The sequence below is a fragment of the Pelobates fuscus genome, chromosome 2 (assembly GCF_036172605.1).
Source record: "Pelobates fuscus isolate aPelFus1 chromosome 2, aPelFus1.pri, whole genome shotgun sequence".
Classification (NCBI taxonomy): domain Eukaryota; kingdom Metazoa; phylum Chordata; class Amphibia; order Anura; family Pelobatidae; genus Pelobates; species Pelobates fuscus.
The window spans coordinates 185,196,926-185,217,568 of record NC_086318.1 but is presented as its reverse complement, the minus strand read 5'-3'; the positions used below and the strand labels follow the sequence as shown (position 1 = coordinate 185,217,568).

The following is a 20,643-nucleotide window of genomic DNA, read 5'->3' as shown; positions in this document are numbered from 1 at the left end:
ATGCTCAGTGCGCCGGCAATTGCTAAACCCGTCGCAACTCTAATTAACGAATCCTTGGTGTCAGGATACATACCCAGACTTTGGAAGACTGCGAGAGTAGTGCCTATCCAAAAAAGTGGTGACACTACTTTGGTTTCTAACTATCGCCCTACATCATTGCTCCCGGTATTGTCCAAAATCTTAGAAAAATGTGTCCATACGCAACTATGTGAGTATTACCAACAATCAAACTATCTGACCCCTGATCAATCGGGCTTTCGCCAGAATCACTCCACTACAACTGCCCTCTTAAAAGTTTGCAATGACATCCAAACTGGCATGGAACAAGGAGACCTAACTGGAGCTATTTTCCTTGATTTTGCTAAGGCCTTTGACACAGTAGACCACAACATTCTACTGCACAAACTCAAAAACTCAGGTATTGGTGATCATTCGCTAAACTGGTTTCGATCGTATGTATCAGATCGCTCGCAATATGTGTCCATTTCTGACAGCGACTCCCTCCCTCTCCCAGTCACGTGTGGTGTTCCCCAAGGTTCCATTCTCGGCCCCCTACTATTTATATTATTTATAAAGGATCTGCCTAATGTCTGCAAATCCTCAAATGTACACATGTACGCAGATGACACGGTAATCTATGCGAGCAATTCCGATCTACCGCAGCTTGAGGCTGTGCTCCAAGACCAGTTTACAGAGGTAGAAAAGTGGATCGCAAAAAACAAACTCTTCCTGAACACTGACAAAACTGTCACAATGATCTTTGGAACAGTACCTAAATTACACAAATTACACAATTCCCACCTATCCATCAAAACAAATTCAAATGGCACACTGACCGCAGTCCACTCTTTCAAATACTTGGGTATGATGTTAGACCCCAATCTATCTTTTGGCCTGCACATAGAAAAGCTTGCATCTAAACTTTATCCAAAACTAGGGGCCCTGTACAGAAACAAATCCTGCCTAAGTCCTACAGTAAAAGAATAGATTGTACAGCAAATGCTGTTGCCAATCATTGATTATGGGGATGTAGTATATGCATCTGCATCGCAATCCCACATTAATAAACTCAATACATTGTATAACTCGTTCTGCCGATTTGTGCTACATTGTAATTACAGAACCCACCATTGTGACATGCTAAAAGAACTAAACAGGCTGTCGCTGGAATCCATATGCACCCTTCATCTTTCCAGCATTGTGTTTAAGAGCTTTTCCAGGAAACTCCCACCCTACCTGAACACAATGCTTTCCCCGGCTGTTCCCACTTCCTATAACCTCCGATCCAGTACCAACACTTTACTTAGTCTACCTCAATACAAAAAGAAAGCAGCCCGACCCTCCTTCTCCTACAGAGTACCGCAATTGAGGAATGACCTCCCGCACAATTAAAATCTTCCCTAAGCTTAACCTCCCTGGCGGTATTCCCGAGCGTGACTCGGGGTTAATTTTCACTGCCAGAAGCGGTAACCCAGAGTCACGCTCGGGGTAGATAACAGAGCCCCCGGAGGTAAGATGTACTTACCTCCGCCGCGATCCGCTTCGGGAGGACTGCCTCACAGCCCAGGCAGCCCTCCCACGGCAAATCAGGCCCCCGGGGGCCATGTGATCGCTCTCAAAGAGCGATCACATGGCCCTCTATAGCTGGCTGTGGATCTGCCAGCAGGGGGACTGTTTGAAATATCAGACAGTCCCCCTGCTGGTGGGAAGTATAAAAAAATAAATAAAAGACAAGTGTAAAAATAAATTAAATATATTTTTTTATATATATATAATATGTATATATATTATATATATAATATATATATACATATTATATATATGTCACGTCATACAAAGTGTATTTTAATATTAATTTAAGTATATATATTAATATTAAAATACACTTAGAATGACATTACATATATATAATATGTATATATATTATATATATAATAGATGTACATATATATATATATATATATATATTATATATAAATACGTATAATTAAAATAATAAATAAAATAAAATAAATAAATAAAATATTGAAACAAAATTTAATATAAATTATATATGCATATGTAATTTCATTCTAACTGTATTTTGTTATTAATATACATATATATATATATATATATATATCGGTAACAAAATACACTTAGAATGACATTCTATATATATCTATATATATATATATATATAAAATACAAATAACCGCAAATATATATATATAGATAAATACATATAATTACATAAAAGATTACATTAGTATACACGTAGAATTTAAATACCTATAAATGCATATATATTAAAATTCTACATGTATATTTAAATAATCTTTTAACGTAATTATGTGATTTGATTAATTAAAATTTGATTGACATGCCTGACAACACAGGGAGAAAGTGCAGAGAATTTAATTCGCAAGCACTATATTTGACCCTGTAACTTTCCAAAACAACATAAAACCTGTTAATGGGGGGTACTGTTGTACTCGTGAGACATCACTGATGACAAATATGTGCATTTTTTTGCAGTAAAAAAAAACAGTATTATGACATTCACAGTTAAAATGTCAGACGGAAATGCAAATTTAAAAAAAAATCTTATTTTCTCAATTTTTTTTTACTTTTATTCATAATAAATGATGTTCCATATATGAATAGTTAATGATAGATTAAAGCCCTGTTTCTCCTGAACAAAATGATATATAATAAGTGTGGGTGCATATAATTTGAAAGAGGGGAACTACGGGTGAACAGACATATAGCGCAAATTCCAGTTTTTGTTTACGTTTTGTTTTGATCAGAACGTGCACTATTGACTCCGTCCTGAAGGGGTTAACTTCTCCTTGCGATCCAGCGATGTCCCCGCGCTGTGATTGCCGGTGAGAGCCCTGGCGGATGCCTCCATCTGACTTCCTGGTTCCGTCTCTGTGAGCCGCAGAGGCTCATGGGGGCGGAACTGGGCGGGTAATTCAAATGCAAAAAAATGGTACCGCTTTTGGTACAAAATTCCTGACATAATCATACCGCCAGGGAGGTTAAAGTCCTTTAAGAGATCCCTCTCTACATACCTCAAAACAGAATGCACCTGTCAGGGTTGATTATATATTTCCTACCTGTTCTATGTTAAATTTTGTATATATTGTATATTAATATTGTTTTTGTATTTTATTGTACACTAACTGTAACAATGCAATGATTTGTGTACCCAGGACATACTTGAAAATGAGAGAAATCTCAATGTATCTTTCCTGGTAAAATATTTTATAAATAAATAAATATATATATATATATATATATATATATATATATATTTGTGTTCGGGGCATTCTCATATGATATGGAATACTCTGGTGGAGAGTAATACAACAAAAGGAAATAGTCGGTTGAGGTGTGCCGAAACCGATGTATGCTGGAGGCCAGTAAATAAAGTGGGCAAAAAGAGAAAAGCAAGATAACCATTTATTTGGTAAACATAAATACATAAACACATATACATTATTATGTAGACATCTTAATGAAAGCCCTCCTAAGCTCTTGGACTGGGTGCGGGATGTAGGTGGCGTAAGCTGCGGACTTCCAACGACCCAGTGTTTTAATGACATGAACGGGAACGTTTTGGCTAGAGGCTGTGGAGGCCGCTCCAATTCTGAAGGAGTGCCCCGAGTAGCTACTAGGGTTCAGACCAAGCCTGGTGATAAGCATTCGAACGTAAAGCATGAATTTTGCCGTGGTGAGAATGACATCGTGCAACATAAGTAGAGGCCTTGCGGGTTGTGTTGGTTTCGTTGCTAAGAAAACGTCTAGTGCTTTTACTGGGCACCAAATGTTACCCGTGGGGTAGTAGTTTATGTGGACTGGTTCCCCCATCTGACTAGTCTTAGTCTTAGGTAGAGACAGGACGTAGTAGTCTGTGTGTTTCATGAGATGTGATGTGAGGAGGCACCCTTGGCTATGTAGTTGACCACTAACGGTGAATTCTCGTGGTCTAAGAAACCCATAAAAGGCCAGATACATGGCGGCTTTAATAACCACATTAGTATTGGGTTCAAATGGTGCCTGATCGAGTAGGTTGGACAAGGATTTGAACATCTCTATGTCAATAGCCAATCTTTTGAGTGTTGATGGCCCGTCTGCCTTTGCTATACCCTTCAGTAGTGTGCGGATGGGGTATGAGGTTAAGAACCCTTTGTGGTTAGGGAAGGAGTAATACATGTGGTGTTGTATCCCCGTGAGGTAAAGCTTAATGGTGTTGTGTGAGAAATTTAACTTAAGGTGGCAAAAGGATGCAAACGCCATTAGTGACGATACCTCGAACCAGTTGGTTAGGTGATGGTCAGATATGAATCGTTTATATAGGTGAAAAGCTCTATGATATGAGTGTTGAGTGCTAGTGGACAAAGCTAATTTTGTGAGAGTGAGGCTGTGCTGGAGTAGTTCCTCTACTCCATGACAAGGTCTTGGAAGATTGGCGCTGGGGTTGCCATGCGAGCTGCTGAGGGTAGGGACCGTCTGAAAGCCTGAAATTGGGGATAGCTGGTCAGCTGCTGTATTGTATATGCCGGGAACATGAGAGCATACAATGTGAAAGTGATGGGTAGCTGCCAGCCATGTCAGTTTCCTAATGAAGTTCATAATTATCAAGGAGGAAGAGCGGCCTTTGTTGATAATGTGGCATATTGCCATGTTATCAGAGAAACAGCGTACTGACTGACCTTCCCACAACCTACACCAAGTGACAGCTGCGGCAACTATTGGGTATACCTCAAAGAGGGCCGAGTTAGTGTGAAACCCCTCGATGCCCTGTGTTTCTGTTGGCCACGTGCCCCAGAGCCAATTTGTGCCAAAAATGGCCGCATATCCCGCGGATGATGCTGCGTCTGTCCAAATGACAGGTGACTGAGAATCCAGCTGTGGAAGGAACATGCTCCTACCATTCCAGTCAGAGAGGAATTTGTACCACATCTGAAGGTCGGCAGTCGCAGGGCAGTCCAAGGATATGCGGGCATAGTCATTGGTGAAGGTGAGGAACAGGGCGAGGAGCCTGGAAATGAAAGCCCTGCCCTGGGGGATTATGCGCATGGCGAAATTTAGTGAACCCAACAGTGATTGTAGTTCCTTACGGTTGCATGACCCCCTGTGCATGTAGTGGTTAATGTCATGTAGGATATTATCAATCTTTGTACTAGGGAGGCTGGCCATCATCGTTGCTGAATCCAGCAGAATACCTAGAAAATTGATGGCTGTGTCTGGACCTTCAGTTTTGGTGGGTGATACGGGGACCCCGAGTGCGGTGAATAGTTTGACAGCTTTGTCTAGGCTACACGGGGGGTTGGTATTGGCTTCGATGAACAGGAAATCATCCGGATAGTGTATCACATTTTGGCACCTACAGGTATTAAGGAGCAGCCAACACAAAGCTTCTGCGAACGTGTCAAAGATCCTTGGACTACTCTTGGCCCCAAAAGTGAGTTTTGTGAAAAAGTAGTAGGCTTCTTGCCACTTAACTCCATGCAGGTGCCATAACGAGGGGTGTATAGGTAACAGTTTAACCCCTTAAGGACCAAACTTCTGGAATAAAAGGGAATCATGACGTGTCACACACGTCATGTGTCCTTAAGGGGTTAAAAGCATTGACTATATCCGTCTTGCTCAGCCAGGCCCCCACCCCTGCTGACCTGATAGCTGCAATAGCGTGGTCAATAGTGGAGTACTGTAAGGAAAACTCTTCAGAAGGAATCAATGAGTTTAGGCTGGGGATGGCTGAAGAGTGAGGTGCGGATAGGTCAATGATGAGCCTTTGTTTATCTGAATTTTTGCTTGAGACCAGCCCGATATGGTTAGTTCTCCAGCTGGAAAAGGGGGGATTACCAAAAGGCCCAATGACAAATCCCTGGTCCACTTCCAATTGTAGCAAGTTAGTGACTGCAGTAGGGTTATTAGTGGCTGACTGTAAATTGTGACATTCTAACACCCCTGTTGGCATGTAAATGAGCCCCGTGTGAAACCCGTGGGTGAGACCTGTGCATAAAAATTCCACCAGGTGTTTAGAGGGGTGAGAGGACAGCATGTGTTCAAATGCAAGAATGTTCACTGGAGACAAATAAGGTTTCTGAAACATTTTATTTGTGCACATGGATTTCACATGTGCCCAAAAACAGTGTGAGCACACGTGTAATAAGCGGCAAGCGCTGTAACCACAGGACCCTTCATTAAAATTGTTGCAAATTTGTGACTTGCCTAGGTACACTACCGGACGACCCAATTTGTCTCTGGTCTGTTTCTCAGCTTTAAAGGGGTGCTGTAGGGACGTGCTGGGAGCGCCGTCTGGGCAGAGAGGGCACAAATAAGCTGAGTGAGCGGGTGACGTACATTTGGCACAAGCTGGTGTCCTGAGCCCCGCAAAGTGTCTGAGGAACAATTCATTGTCCAGTTGGCTCCAATCTATCTGGATGCCATACTGGGACAATGTGGCTGACACTTTAGATGAAAAAGACTTATGATAGTCGTAAAAAGTGTAACCACCATATTTGCTACCCAGGTCCTGCAGCTTATGCATATATAAGTCCAGTTCCTCTCTCCTATGCGGATGAACTGTGCACAGGATATCCCTAAAGATACCAAAAGACAGGACAAAATCGTGAATGGTCAATTTCTTACTGAGTCTGGGGTCTCTGGCTTTTAGAACAACAGAGATGTCCCCGTAGTCGTAAGAGCGGTTTTCCACTACATCCTGGGAGGCAATGAGCAACGAGACCAAGTTAACGTCCTTGCCCTCCAGGATGTCTTTTTTAAGATTAGCCGGAACCATGTGGGCAGGGTTAATAACGTGTGCCGCTGCCTTGTTAGGTATAGGATTACCCGCTATTTCTGTGGGTATGACCGGGGATGCTACAATGAGAGGCACAGGTGGCTCTATGGTGGAGCTGCGTGCTTCCAGCCTTTCCAGTCTGTCGTTGACCTTCCCCATAGAAGAAATTAGGGAGGCAACCACAGCATGGAGAGTCGGGTCCTGGGAGCTACTAGTGCCTTCCCCCGCGTCCGTAATAAGGGTGTTTGTTCTAAGCAACTTGAACAGTTCTGCTTTCCTGGCTGTGGCCGGGAAAGGGATACTGCGTTTGCGCAACTCCGCCGTGATGCGAGGGATAGTCCACAATCTGATGGATGAGGGACTTCCTATGTCGTCCTTACGTGTCGGGGTAAGTGACCTAGCCGGGGTGCTAGGGACTGACATGTCATCACCATCGCCTGGGAGCAGAGACATACTGAAAATATGTATAGGCATTGTTGGTGGTTTGTTGGGGAATAGCCGGTAGCTAGCTAGTGCCAAATGGCGAAAAATTAAATCTAGGTTTCGTGGCAGGTGAGGCCCTGATAGTGCCAAGTGGCTAGAGAGGCTCTATCTATGAATTGGTGCGAGGGGTATGGTAACCTGCCCAGTGAAACGGGATGTTGCCTCTACAAGGGTAAGTAGGGAGGAAAAAGGGGGGGGGGTTGGTAGTGACACATGTCACCCTCTCTATATAATTGCGAGGCGGCTAACTATGATTTGGCCCGAGGGGCGTAAAGTACCTCGAAGTGGAGGATGGGAGTTGGCCTCGCGGACCTCTATGATTAAGGGGCAGAGAGTTAACTAACAAGGCCTTGTAGAAAAGAAGAGTGTGTGACCAACATACCTGCAGAAAATTGAGCACCGGTTCTGTGCAAGAGATTCGGGTGTCTCTTGAGTAGGGGGGGTTTTAGTTTAAGTGGACCGTCCAAGGTTATGCAGATTCCTGGGGGTATGAGAATTTTTAGATCATGTACTCTCGTATGGGACTTATATAAAATAGGCGTAGTTCAGGGGTGGGGGGAATAGCAGCGAAATATCACCCCCTCCCCCCCCCCCAACATACATAATGTATGGCTTAGACTCAACGTTACTATTCTACTTGCAGAATAACTCTTAATATATCTTAAAAACCAATAAGTAACCATATATGACATGTATCATTTTTTAACAAGCAAATCATACATTATATTTAAAATGTTTATAGTTTACTTTAACCAGCATCCTATTTATCAATATATGCGTAAAACACAGATGGTTTATAAAAAAAAAAATATATATATATATATATATATATATATATTACTTCATGTATGTTAATACTAATACCACATATACATATAACAGTTTGTAACCATTATTGCCTATCTATGCATAACAAATGGTGGTGGCTGGCTGAACTAAGGGTCAACCAGCAGCAGGATTTTATGAATATATATATATTACTTTATGTATGTAAATACTAATACCACATATACGGGGAGTGCAGAATTATTAGGCAAATGAGTATTTTGACCACATCATCCTCTTTATGCATGTTGTCTTACTCCAAGCTGTATAGGCTCGAAAGCCTACTACCAATTAAGCATATTAGGTGATGTGCATCTCTGTAATGAGAAGGGGTGTGGTCTAATGACATCAACACCCTATATCAGGTGTGCATAATTATTAGGCAACTTCCTTTCCTTTGGCAAAATGGGTCAAAAGAAGGACTTGACAGGCTCAGAAAAGTCAAAAATAGTGAGATATCTTGCAGAGGGATGCAGCACTCTTAAAATTGCAAAGCTTCTGAAGCGTGATCATCGAACAATCAAGCGTTTCATTCAAAATAGTCAACAGGGTCGCAAGAAGCGTGTGGAAAAACCAAGGCGCAAAATAACTGCCCATGAACTGAGAAAAGTCAAGCGTGCAGCTGCCAAGATGCCACTTGCCACCAGTTTGGCCATATTTCAGAGCTGCAACATCACTGGAGTGCCCAAAAGCACAAGGTGTGCAATACTCAGAGACATGGCCAAGGTAAGAAAGGCTGAAAGACGACCACCACTGAACAAGACACACAAGCTGAAACGTCAAGACTGGGCCAAGAAATATCTCAAGACTGATTTTTCTAAGGTTTTCTGGACTGATGAAATGAGAGTGAGTCTTGATGGGCCAGATGGATGGGCCCGTGGCTGGATTGGTAAAGGGCAGAGAGCTCCAGTCCGACTCAGACGCCAGCAAGGTGGAGGTGGAGTACTGGTTTGGGCTGGTATCATCAAAGATGAGCTTGTGGGGCCTTTTCGGGTTGAGGATGGAGTCAAGCTCAACTCCCAGTCCTACTGCCAGTTTCTGGAAGACACCTTCTTCAAGCAGTGGTACAGGAAGAAGTCTGCATCCTTCAAGAAAAACATGATTTTCATGCAGGACAATGCTCCATCACACGCGTCCAAGTACTCCACAGCATGGCTGGCAAGAAAGGGTATAAAAGAAGAAAATCTAATGACATGGCCTCCTTGTTCACCTGATCTGAACCCCATTGAGAACCTGCGGTCCATCATCAAATGTGAGATTTACAAGGAGGGAAAACAGTACACCTCTCTGAACAGTGTCTGGGAGGCTGTGGTTGCTTCTGCACGCAATGTTGATGGTGAACAGATCAAAACACTGACAGAATCCATGGATGGCAGGCTTTTGAGTGTCCTTGCAAAGAAAGGTGGCTATATTGGTCACTGATTTGTTTTTGTTTTGTTTGTGAATGTCAGAAATGTATATTTGTGAATGTTGAGATGTTATATTGGTTTCACTGGTAAAAATAAATAACTGAAATGGGTATATATTTGTTTTTAGTCAAGTTGCCTAATAATTATGCACAGTAATAGTCACCTGCACACACAGATATCCCCCTAAAATAGCTAAAACTAAAAACAAACTAATTAATATCAAATATCAAAGCTGAATATTTTTGGAAGTAGTTTTTAGTTTGTTTTTAGTTTAGTAATGTTATGCTCCAGTGCCTAAAATCCATAAAAAGGGCTGCTATAAATGCAGTGGCTGTGTCACTTGCAGCCACATGCTGACTGGAACCACATTTGCTCATCCCCACAGTGGAAAACGGATTCCTATTAACCATTATATCTCATGTAGGACCACACATGTGGTATACATGATTACATGCCCATGCGGACTATCTTACGTTGGGAAAACCGACATGACCTTAAGAGACCGGATCAGGGGACATCGTTCGGGGATAACTACAGCCTTTAGGGATCAAAGAACGGATAAACCAGTGGCCAAACATTTTTTATCAGCACAACACTACCTACCGACTCTTCGTTTTATAGCAATTGACCATGTCCCGAACCCACCAAGAGGAGGGGACAGGTCTAAGCTATTACTCCAGCGGGAAGCCTACTGGATCCACAAATTAAATACAGTGACCCCAAAAGGACTAAACGAACATCTTGTCCTCTCGATGTTTCTGTAGAGTATTTTTTATGTCCACAGGTGTTTGGACTTTGATACATTTTTCTTGATACAGTTTTGTGATACTTCTTGATATTGTTTGATACTTTGTTTCATCTTTTCTTGGTCTGTTTTTACAGACTTGGAAAATAAGCGATTCTAGTTTGATATACACTATACATTCCATGTAGCTGAAATAATAGTCATTGCGTGTACCTGTTTTGCTTTGTTCTCTTTATGTTAGATAGAGTACTATGATTCTATGGGCGTGGGGCGTTGATACTGCCAGTTGATATGCCAGGGAGTATAATTGATAATTATAGACCATACAGAGGCTTGTGCCCAATAAGAGGAAGTGGATTTCACTCTGGATGGTAAATTAGCTCCCACCCCCATACAGTAATAGTGATGATGGTATCTGATGCTTCTCCTTTAATTAACATCACATGAACATATATGTTTATAGTATAAAGTAATTGTGTTACTCTGTGCCAATTTCAGTGAACATAGAAAGATCTGATATAGTATTCTATTTGATATGTTTTGTATGTTTGCAGTTTAGTTTACTGCACCCCAGAGATCTATGTGATCTGTCTTTTATTTATTGTTTAGACTCTATTTTTTCACACATTACTCACTGCTGATGAATTTTTTGCACTTTTTGCACTTTGATGTCACTGACAGATCTTCTAGATCTCGGGATTTAAGGTAACTCTGTCCTCCATCACTGATGTTTATGTCCGATTCTCTGTTTCTGTCGTAGACAGGAACATTTGCACTGTTTGTTTGGTTGCGTAGCAACCCGGTCACATGCACTTCTGTGCAGGTCAGGTGGTAGCTCCCACGTGGTCTTTCTACTTCCGGGTACCCCGGCTTGCCGGCCACCGGATCCTTTCACTGAAGTATAGACATTGTTTGTTCGGTTGCCTTGCAACCAGGTCACCTGCACGTGCACGTGTGCACTCCTCATGGGGCTCCCTCACTTCCGGGTTCTTCAGCTGTTCGGCTGTCTGATTTTTTAATTGGTAAGCGTTATTACACTGAGATGTATATATTGCACACATTAAGTATGTTTCACTGTGATCTTGATAAAGACCCCAGAAGGGTCGAAACGTCGATTCTTTTACACAGGATTTGTATTATGATTTGATACAGTAAAGACCTTTTTTCCACGATTTAAAAGTCCTAGTGTGCTCCCTTTATTTATTATTGTATATTTGGGACGCGGGATTGCACCTAGGCAGTTTTTGATTTTTGTTTATAAATTCAGGAGGAGTGCCTTGCTTATTTATGTTTTATATATATATATATATATATATATATATATATATATATATATATATATATACACTTCGTTTGATACACAACATATATATATATATATGTTGTGGATCAAACCAAGTTTATTTGAGTATCTGCTCCCTTCCAAATTGTTACAATAAATGCGTGCACGCTTCTGAAGTAAATCACACTGAGACACAGGTATCAGGTTAATGAAAAACTTTGGAATGTTTAATCAGGGGGGCGACAAGCCCCTTATAAAGGCAAAAATACATCATATGCAAAAATGTAGATAACAGAGAGTATACATCTTTAATTGGTTAAGTTTTATCTAATGCACATCCTACAAGGCGTGATGTCACTATCATCCCGGGATTTTACTCCGGATGTAGGCGCCATCTTGTTACACGAGGTAGTTAGTCGGTGGGAGGAGGTGCCCTAGCAGCCATATTGAGTAAATATTGAATACAGGTATACACAGTAAATAGACATTTTACTATCACTAATGTATATATATATATATATATATATATATATATATATATATAAAATGATTGGAAATGATTGGAAATGACTGCACTCAAAGGACTTGTTGATAGTAAAAATAAAATATAACTTTTATTCTATATCATTTAAAAATAACGACGTTTCAGCCCCAATACATGGGCTTTCATCAGGATGGCAATGCAATACACAAATACATATAACATACTTATATAGCAAAACATATAAGGATACTAACCAGCTTCATGTGTGAGAGAACCGAAATGGCGTTCAAACTGCACGTGCAACAGTTGATCAGAGTGCCTCAACCGAAGTTGCTAGGCACTGCGTTCCATTTGGTTGCTAGGTCAGTGGAACGTAATTTCACCCACGATTGCTATGCTGTTAGATCGGTAAACACAAAGCTAGTATTGGTGTGCTGTGTGTACCGATCGTGAAATCATTCCCTTTGCCTGCTACATTCTTGCACTGTGCCTGGAATGCAATTGATACAAAGTATCAGTAGGCACCATACATCGATGTGCTGCTGCACTAACCGGATAGAGCCCTTGACAGGACTTCAGTCTGGCAGAGTGCAAATACCATCACACTCAGCCAGCATGGGTCTTCACTTCTCACAAATAGAGGGGGGATATAAGTGCCGATTGTGAGATCTTATCCTCTGCCTGCTAATTTCTGGCACTGTGCCTGGAATGCAGTTGATACAAAGTATCAGTAGGCACCATACGTGGATGTGCTGCTGCACTACCAGGATTGAGACCTTAACAGGACTTCAATCAGGCAGAGTAAAAATACCATCACACTCAGCCAGCATGGGTCTTCACTAGAGATGTCACGAACATAAAATTTTCCGTTCGCGAATGGCGAACGCGAATTTCCGCAAATGTTCGCGAACGGGCGAACCGCCATGAACTTCAATAGGCAGGTGAATTTTAAAACCCACAGGGACTCTTTCTGGCCACAATAGTGATGGAAAAGTTGTTTCAAGGGGACTAACACCTGGACTGTGGCATGCCGGAGGGGGATCCATGGCAAAACTCCCATGGAAAATTACATAGTTGATGCAGAGTCTGGTTTTAATCCATAAAGGGCATAAATCACCTAACATTCCTAAATTGTTTGGAATAACGTGCTTTAAAACATCAGGTATGATGTTGTATCGATCAGGTAGTGTAAGGGTTATGCCCGCTTCACAGTGACAGACCAAACTCCCCGTTTAACGCACCGCAAACAACCGCAAACAGTCCATTTGCACAACCGCAAACTCCACATTTGCACAAGGTTGGATACCAAGCTAGCCATGTCCCGTTCCTTGTCCTCACTGATGTCATTGAAGTTCTCTTCCTCCACCCAGCCACGTACAACACCAAGGGTCCCCGAAAGGTGACAACAAGCCCCCTGGGATGCCTGCTGTGTTTGGTCTTCCACCTCCTCAAAGCCACCTTCCTCCTCTGACTCCTCTTCTTCAGACTCCTCTCTCTGCGCTGCCTCTCTCTGCATTATTATAAGGTGTGTTAAGTAGTACTATTCCTATCAGTTTAATCCCTGTTACGTCCCCTATCAGGGGACGTGTATATGGCATCAATTTTAGGAACCGGGAGATGGAAAAAGATGCTTGGACGGTCCTCCTACTTCAAATTTGGGGCACTGCGCGTGCAATCTAATGTGCCACCAGATAGGAGTGGTGTGTTAAGTAGTACTATTCTTATCAATTTAATCCCTGTTATGTCCCCCTCATCAGGCCTTTTTTAGTTGAATGTATCGCCCACTGTCAGACCCTTCGGGATCCATCCCTCATTCATCTTAATAAAGGTGAGATAATCTAGACTTTTTTGACCTAGGTGACTTCTCTTCTCAGTGACCATACCTCCTGCTGCACTGAAGGTCCTTTCTGACAGGACACTTGAAGCGGGGCAGGCCAGAAGTTCTATCGCAAATTGGGATAGCTCAGGCCACAGGTCAAAACTGCACAACCAGTAGTCAAGGGGTTCATCGCTCTTCAGAGTGTCGATATCTGCAGTTAAGGCGAGGTAGTCTGCTACCTGTCGTTCTCTGAGGGTGGACCCCGAAGGGCTGTGGCGATGCGTAGGACTTAAAAGTTCTGCATGTCCTCCATCAACAACACGTCTGTTAAGCATCCTGTCCTTGCCGGCGTGGTCGTGGGAGGAGGATTACTTTCCCCTGTTAGATTCCCGTTGTGCTGTGACATCACCCTTATACGCTGTGTAAAGTATACTTTTTAATTTATTTGGAACTGCTGCATCCTCTCCGACTTGCGGTAATTCAGTAACATTTCAGGCACTTTCTGCTTATACCGGGGGTCTAGTAGCGTGGACACCCAGTACAGGTCGTTCTCCTTCAGACTTTTTATACAAGGGTCCCTCAACAGGCACTACAGCATGAAAGACCCCATTTGCACAAGGTTCGATGCCGAGCTACTCATGTTCTGTTCCTCGTCCTCAGTGATCTCACTGATGGTATGTTCTTCCCCCCAGCCACGTACAACACTACGGGTACCAGATAGGTGACAACGAGCACCCTGGGATGCCTGGTCTTCCTCCTCTTCCTCAAAGCCACATTCCTCCTCTGACTCCTCTTCCTCACAATCCTCTTCCAGCGTTGCCGCAGGTCCAGCAAGCTGTGCTGATAAGGCTGTTTCTGGTGGTGATGGTGACCACAACTCTTCCTCTTCACGCTCATCTACGGCCTGATCCAGCACTCTTCGCAGGGCATGCTCCAGGAAGAAAACAAATGGTATGATGTCGCTGATGGTGCCTTCGGTGCAACTGACTAGGTTTGTCACCTCCTCAAAAGGACGCGTGAGCCTACAGGCATTGCGCATGAGCGTCCAGTAACGTGGCAAAAAAAATCCCAGCTCTGCAGAGGCTGTCCTAGCACCCCGGTCATACAAATAGTCGTTAACGGCTTTTTCTTGTTGGAGCAGGCGGTCGAACATTAGGAGTGTTGAATTCCAACGTGTCAGGCTGTCGCAAATCAAGCGCCTCACTGGCATGTTGTTTCGCCGCTGGATACCTGAAAAGTGCGCCATGGCCGTGTAGAGACGCTGTTTAAGTGTATCCAAATATTATATATTGGGTAAGATTAAATTCATATTTGACTAAGATGGCTAGACATAATTACATTAAACTTTTGATTTTACAGATATAGTAGTTAAACATATTGGGTGAATACAGAAAAAAAATCCCCTAACCCATTGTTTTGAGTGAGGATAGTTCTGAAAAAACTTCCATCTAGAGCGAAAAAAATAGATGGAGGAGAGATAAATGTAGGTAATTAAATCCCACAGAAAGGGGAAAAAATACCCATAAATAGTACATTCACAGAGTCACAACAATCTATTGGTTATAATAAAGATAGATCTATAGAAACATGGACAATGACAGTTTTTCATTAAGACCTTTAGGCCACACTGTGTCTAATGTCCTAATCCAGAATGTTTCACGCTGTTACAAGAGTTTTTTTCCGATCACCACCCCGTAGCAGGGGAGGTACATGATCAATAGCTGTGAATTTGAGAGTCGGGAGTTGGTGTCCCATTGCCAAAAAATGTTTGCTTTTTTTGTCCCTGTATGCCACTCTGATATTAGACCGATGGTTCCTAATTCTTTCTCTGAGAGGTAGGTCTGTTTTCCCTATGTAGGATAATCCACATGGGCACTGCAGTTTGTATATGACAAAATCAGTCGTACATGTCAGTCTGTGACATATTTTATATTGTTTCCCTGTGTGTGGATGGAGGAAGGTTTTACTAGGAATCATATGGCCACACGTGACGCATCCCAGACATCTGTAACAGCCCACATTTGTTTGTTGTTGTTCCTTCATGTAGCAATGTGTGGGGTCCGTTTTAACTAAAAGATCACGGAGATTCTTGCCCCGCCGATAGCTCATCATAGGTGGTTGTCGGAATTCTGCTGGCAATGTTGGATCGTTGGTTAGAATATGCCAATAGGAGTCCACTGTTTCTTTCAATTTGGATGACATTGCGGTGAAGGTGCTTGGAAAAACCAATCTAGAGATATTTGAAGTGTCTCTGACGGTATTCATCTGGCATTTATCCCATGCCTGCTGTAGTATTTGATTGCTGTAGCCTCTTTCCTCAAACTTATTCCACATTTGAATGATTTGTTGTTGTGCTGTCTGGGGTTCCGAGTTATTTCTAAGTACCCTTAGGAATTGTGAATATGGTAATGAGGCTTTAAGGGGTTTCAGGTATATATATATATATATATATATATATATATATATATATATATATATATATATATATATATATATATATATATATATATAATTTAATATAATTTCCAAGTTCTAATATTAATTCATTCATTCTTATGTACATTCATCAAGATTCCGATCAACTGACCGGCACCATGTGTGGTATTTATATATCATGCAAACACAAATCATGCTCCTATGCTCCAACAATTAGCAGGCAATGTGTATGCTGCCAGAAACTGGTGTCTGGCTATACATCTTGTTTGCAGCAGTACATAATAGCAAAAGAGTGACCTGCTAAGTACTAAATATACTTACCATGAAAGGGTTAAAACTGGAGAAATCATTATAAGTTGCATTTTCAGTTAAATTTGGGGAAACAACTTGAAGTATTTATTGTGCTGAGCTATTTCAATTGCTTTTGTTTGATTTGTTCATTGAAAAAAGCTGAAAGTCTTTAATTTTTGACAATAAAACTGATTTTCAATAGGGGTTGAATAATTTTGAATACAACTGTACATGTTTAGCTGATGGTGGATTTGGCTACCCAAAGTTACTACATGGCAATTTTGCCTTTAGTCAGACTGACTCTACTAGATATCCACAATATCCATTAACTACCTTCATTACATATTGCACAACACTCTTTAAAATATTAGCAAATGTGTTTTAATCAGTGGAGACAGATTTCTCTCTGATTTAAATCTTAACATTCTGTACGGAAGACAGCACAATAAATTGCAAAATAACAAGCACTGTTAAATAATTTAGGACATCGTAATTGCAGAGATGTTTTAATGAGCTCCCAAATCAAAACCTGACCTCCACCTCACAAAAAATCCTTTTATGTACTTTACTTCCCATGGGAAAATAAATGTCCTGTTTCAAGGGAACATTAATATGTATATCAGAATTATCTCTCTTCTTGCTAGTAATATTGTAATTAATTAAAATCTTGTATGAATATGACATCCATCTCTAAACTATAGCCTTATAAATGCATGCTCTATAAAACTTGCTATGGCATTGCCATGGCTATTGCTATATCATGCATATTATCATGTTTCATTCAATTATTATGTGTTTATCTATGAGTGGAGGTTTATGGACACAGAGTGAAGACTAGGGATGTGCATGGGCAAAAAATTTGCTGAAAAATTCGGGACATCCGAAATTCGGGACTTCGGCAATTCGCATTTTGGCACTTCGGTCCAGTTCAGCACTTCTGAAATTCGGCACTTTGGCAATTCAGCCCTTCGGTTAGGTTTGGCACTTCCGAAATTCGGGACCTCGGCAGTTCGGGACTTCGGCAATTCGCATTTTGGCACTTTGGTCCGGTTCAGCACTTCTGAAATTCAGGACTTCGGCAATTCGGCACTTCGGTACTTCGGCACTTCGGTTCAGCACTTCCGAAAATTCGGGACCTCGGCACTTTGGGAATTCATGAATTAGGGACTTCGGCAATTCCCTAACCCTACCCCTAACCCTAATGAAGGGAATGATGACAGGAATCTAACCATAAACCTAACCCTAGCAGTAGGGTTAGGATTGGGGGTATGGTTAAGGGTATGAGTAAGTCTAGAGCTAGGGTTAGGGGTAAGGGTAGGGGTAGAGTTAGGGTTTGGGGTAGGGGTAGGGTTAGGGCTAGCATTAGGGTTAGGGTTAGGTTTAGGTTAGATTCCTGTCATCATTCCCTTAATTTTCTCTTCCTCTTCTGTTTTGCCACTTTTCAGAAATCCGAAGCACTTCCAAAATTCGACACTTCGGCAATTTGTTTTGGTTCTGCACTTCCGAAATTCGGCACTTCGGCAATTCGGTTTGGTTCGGCACTTCCAAATTTTGGCAATTCAGACATTCGGAAGCATCCGAATGTCCGAATTGCCGAAATTCGAGCGAATTTGAATTTGGACCGAAATGAATTGCACATGTCTAGTGAAGATCACTGTGAAGCTCGGTATGATATGTTCATATGCTGCGGTTTACTAGCTGTATCCATTTATACCTGTAGTGTAAGCCTTGGTGACTATGGACCATAGTGCTGTACAATTGAGCAAAAAGACTGTACAATAGAAACACACCAATACAAAAGGTAAAGAGCGCCCTGCCTGTGAGCTGAGACCGAGCCACTGAAGCTCCTTTACACAAAGTACTTTGCTAAATAGTCCATAAGCTTACAATCTAAATGCTAAAATACGTTGAGGCATTGAGGCAAGAGGTAGAAGCAAAGGGAATTTGGAGGTGATGACCAGAGAGAACCCAAATGATAATTGCAGCCACAGTAACATGTAAAGGAAATAAGGAAGTAATTGAGTGTGTTTGGAAAATAGCTGAAGAAGCATGCTATAAATTTAGAAGAACCCAGGGTGAGTGGTAGGAAGGAGTGGCTTAATCTTAGTGGAAATAAAATGGCTTTGTTTCTGTTAGCTGGTTTGTGGAGTGAGGCCTCAGGAATTGAGATAGACACAGCTATTTGGGGAGTTGGGGATGTAGAGCAAACATTTGATGTATACAATTGAAATATTTGCCAACCAAATTCTAACAGACAAAATATGAAAAACTATATGTAAATGAAATATTGGTGAAATACATTCACTGGAATTAAAAATAAAAAAAAAACTGCATGCACAATAACATTAAACTAAAGGAAAAATTGTAACATTGTTATAGTAAATAAATAAAAATATGGTTATGTGCATAGAATCAATCAGGTGGAGTCAGCAGGAGAGGTGGAAATTAAAAGACTCCGTTACTGTTAGCTAGTTTGTGAAATGAGGCCGTACTGAACTGGATGTAATTTGTTAAATTAATATTACATCATTGATATATATTTTGCACAGTCACCTAATGTGGCAATGCATTTCAAACATCAGTGACTAGTTTAATTTCTGATGACTTAACGTTTCTGATTACTTAAAGGACCACTATAGGCACCCAGACCACTTCAGCTTAATGAATTGGTCTGGGTGCCTGGTCCATCTAGGATTAACCCTTTCTGCTGTAAACATAGCAGTTTCAGAGAAACTGCTATGTTTACCTATGGGTTAATCCAGCCTCTAGTGTCTCATTGACAGCCGCTAGAGGCGCTTCTGCGCTTCTCAATGTGATTTTCACAGTGAGAAGACGCCAGCGTCCATAGGAAAGCATTGAGAATGCTTTCCTATGAGACTGGCTGAATGCGCGTGCGGCTCTTGCCGAGCATGCGCATTCAGCCAATGACATCAGAAGAGGGAGGAGAGTCCCAGTGCCAAGGACAGCACTGGAAAAAAGGTAAGGGATTAACCCCTTCCTTCCCCTTCAGCGCCACGGGAGTGGGACCCTGAGGGTGGGGACACCCTCAGGGCACTATAGTGCCAGGAAAACAAGTTTGTTTTCCTGGCACTATAGTGGTCCTTTAAAGGTAGGCAGACAATGTAATAGAGCAGCAGGAAATACTAGCAGAATGCTTGTATAGGGAGAGGAATTAACAGTAGAAAGAGGGAAGTGCTCATGCCATTGTACAGAACACTGGTGAGACCTCACTTGTACGCAGTACTGGAGACCCTATCTCCAGAAGGATATTGATACTTTAGAGAGAGTTCAGAGAAGGGCTACTAAACTGGTTCATGGATTGCAGGATAAAACTTACACAGAAAGGTTAAAGGAACTTAATATATATAGCTTGGAGGAAAGACGAGACAGGGGGGATATGATAGAAACATTTAAATACATAAAGGGAATTAACACAGTAAAGGAGGAGGAAGAAAAACTACCACAACAAGAGGACATAGTCTTAAATTAGAGGGGCAAAAGTTTAAAAATAATATCAGGAAGTATTACTTTACTGAGAGGGTAGTGGATGCATGGAATAGGCTTCCAGCTGAAGTGGTAGAGCTTAACACAGTAAAGGAGTTTAAGCATGCGTGGGATAGGCATAAGGCTATCCTAACTATAAGATAAGGCCAGAGACTAATGAAAGTAGTTAGAAAATTGGGCAGACTAGATGGGCTGAATGGTTCTTATCTGCTGTCACATTTTATGTTTCTATGTAATGAAACTGCAACTGGAGATGTTTTGGGACAATATTTCTCTAGATGACAGCTTCCCGTAAGGCCACAGAAAATATGCTAAAGCTAGTGTGGACTATTTCCTTTTACTGAGAATGACAATATGTTTGTAATATCTAACACTATTTTGTTAATTAAAACTAAAGTTTCGAAAATTTATTGTATCTTTTTTATTTCTTTCCTTTCCATTGTGTCAAAAAAATCAAGACAGAAGAAGGAAAAAGACGGGTAATGTGTTTACTTTACAGTAGCTTAGTATCTAAAATGGGCATGTATGTATGAAGAATGAAAAATAAAACCTGCTGATCTACTATAAGC

General features: G+C 41.5%; 1 protein-coding gene across 2 annotated transcripts in view; it reads left to right on the top strand.

The window, feature by feature from the left end:
* Nucleotides 1-20,643, top strand: part of IMPG1 (interphotoreceptor matrix proteoglycan 1) — a 500,344-nt gene that overhangs the window by 186,867 nt on the left and 292,834 nt on the right. For both annotated transcript variants that reach the window (XM_063443013.1, XM_063443012.1), the window contains exon 9: nt 20,533-20,553. In XM_063443013.1, the coding sequence (XP_063299083.1) occupies nt 20,533-20,553 (21 nt within the window). The remainder of the gene's footprint in view (nt 1-20,532; nt 20,554-20,643) is intronic.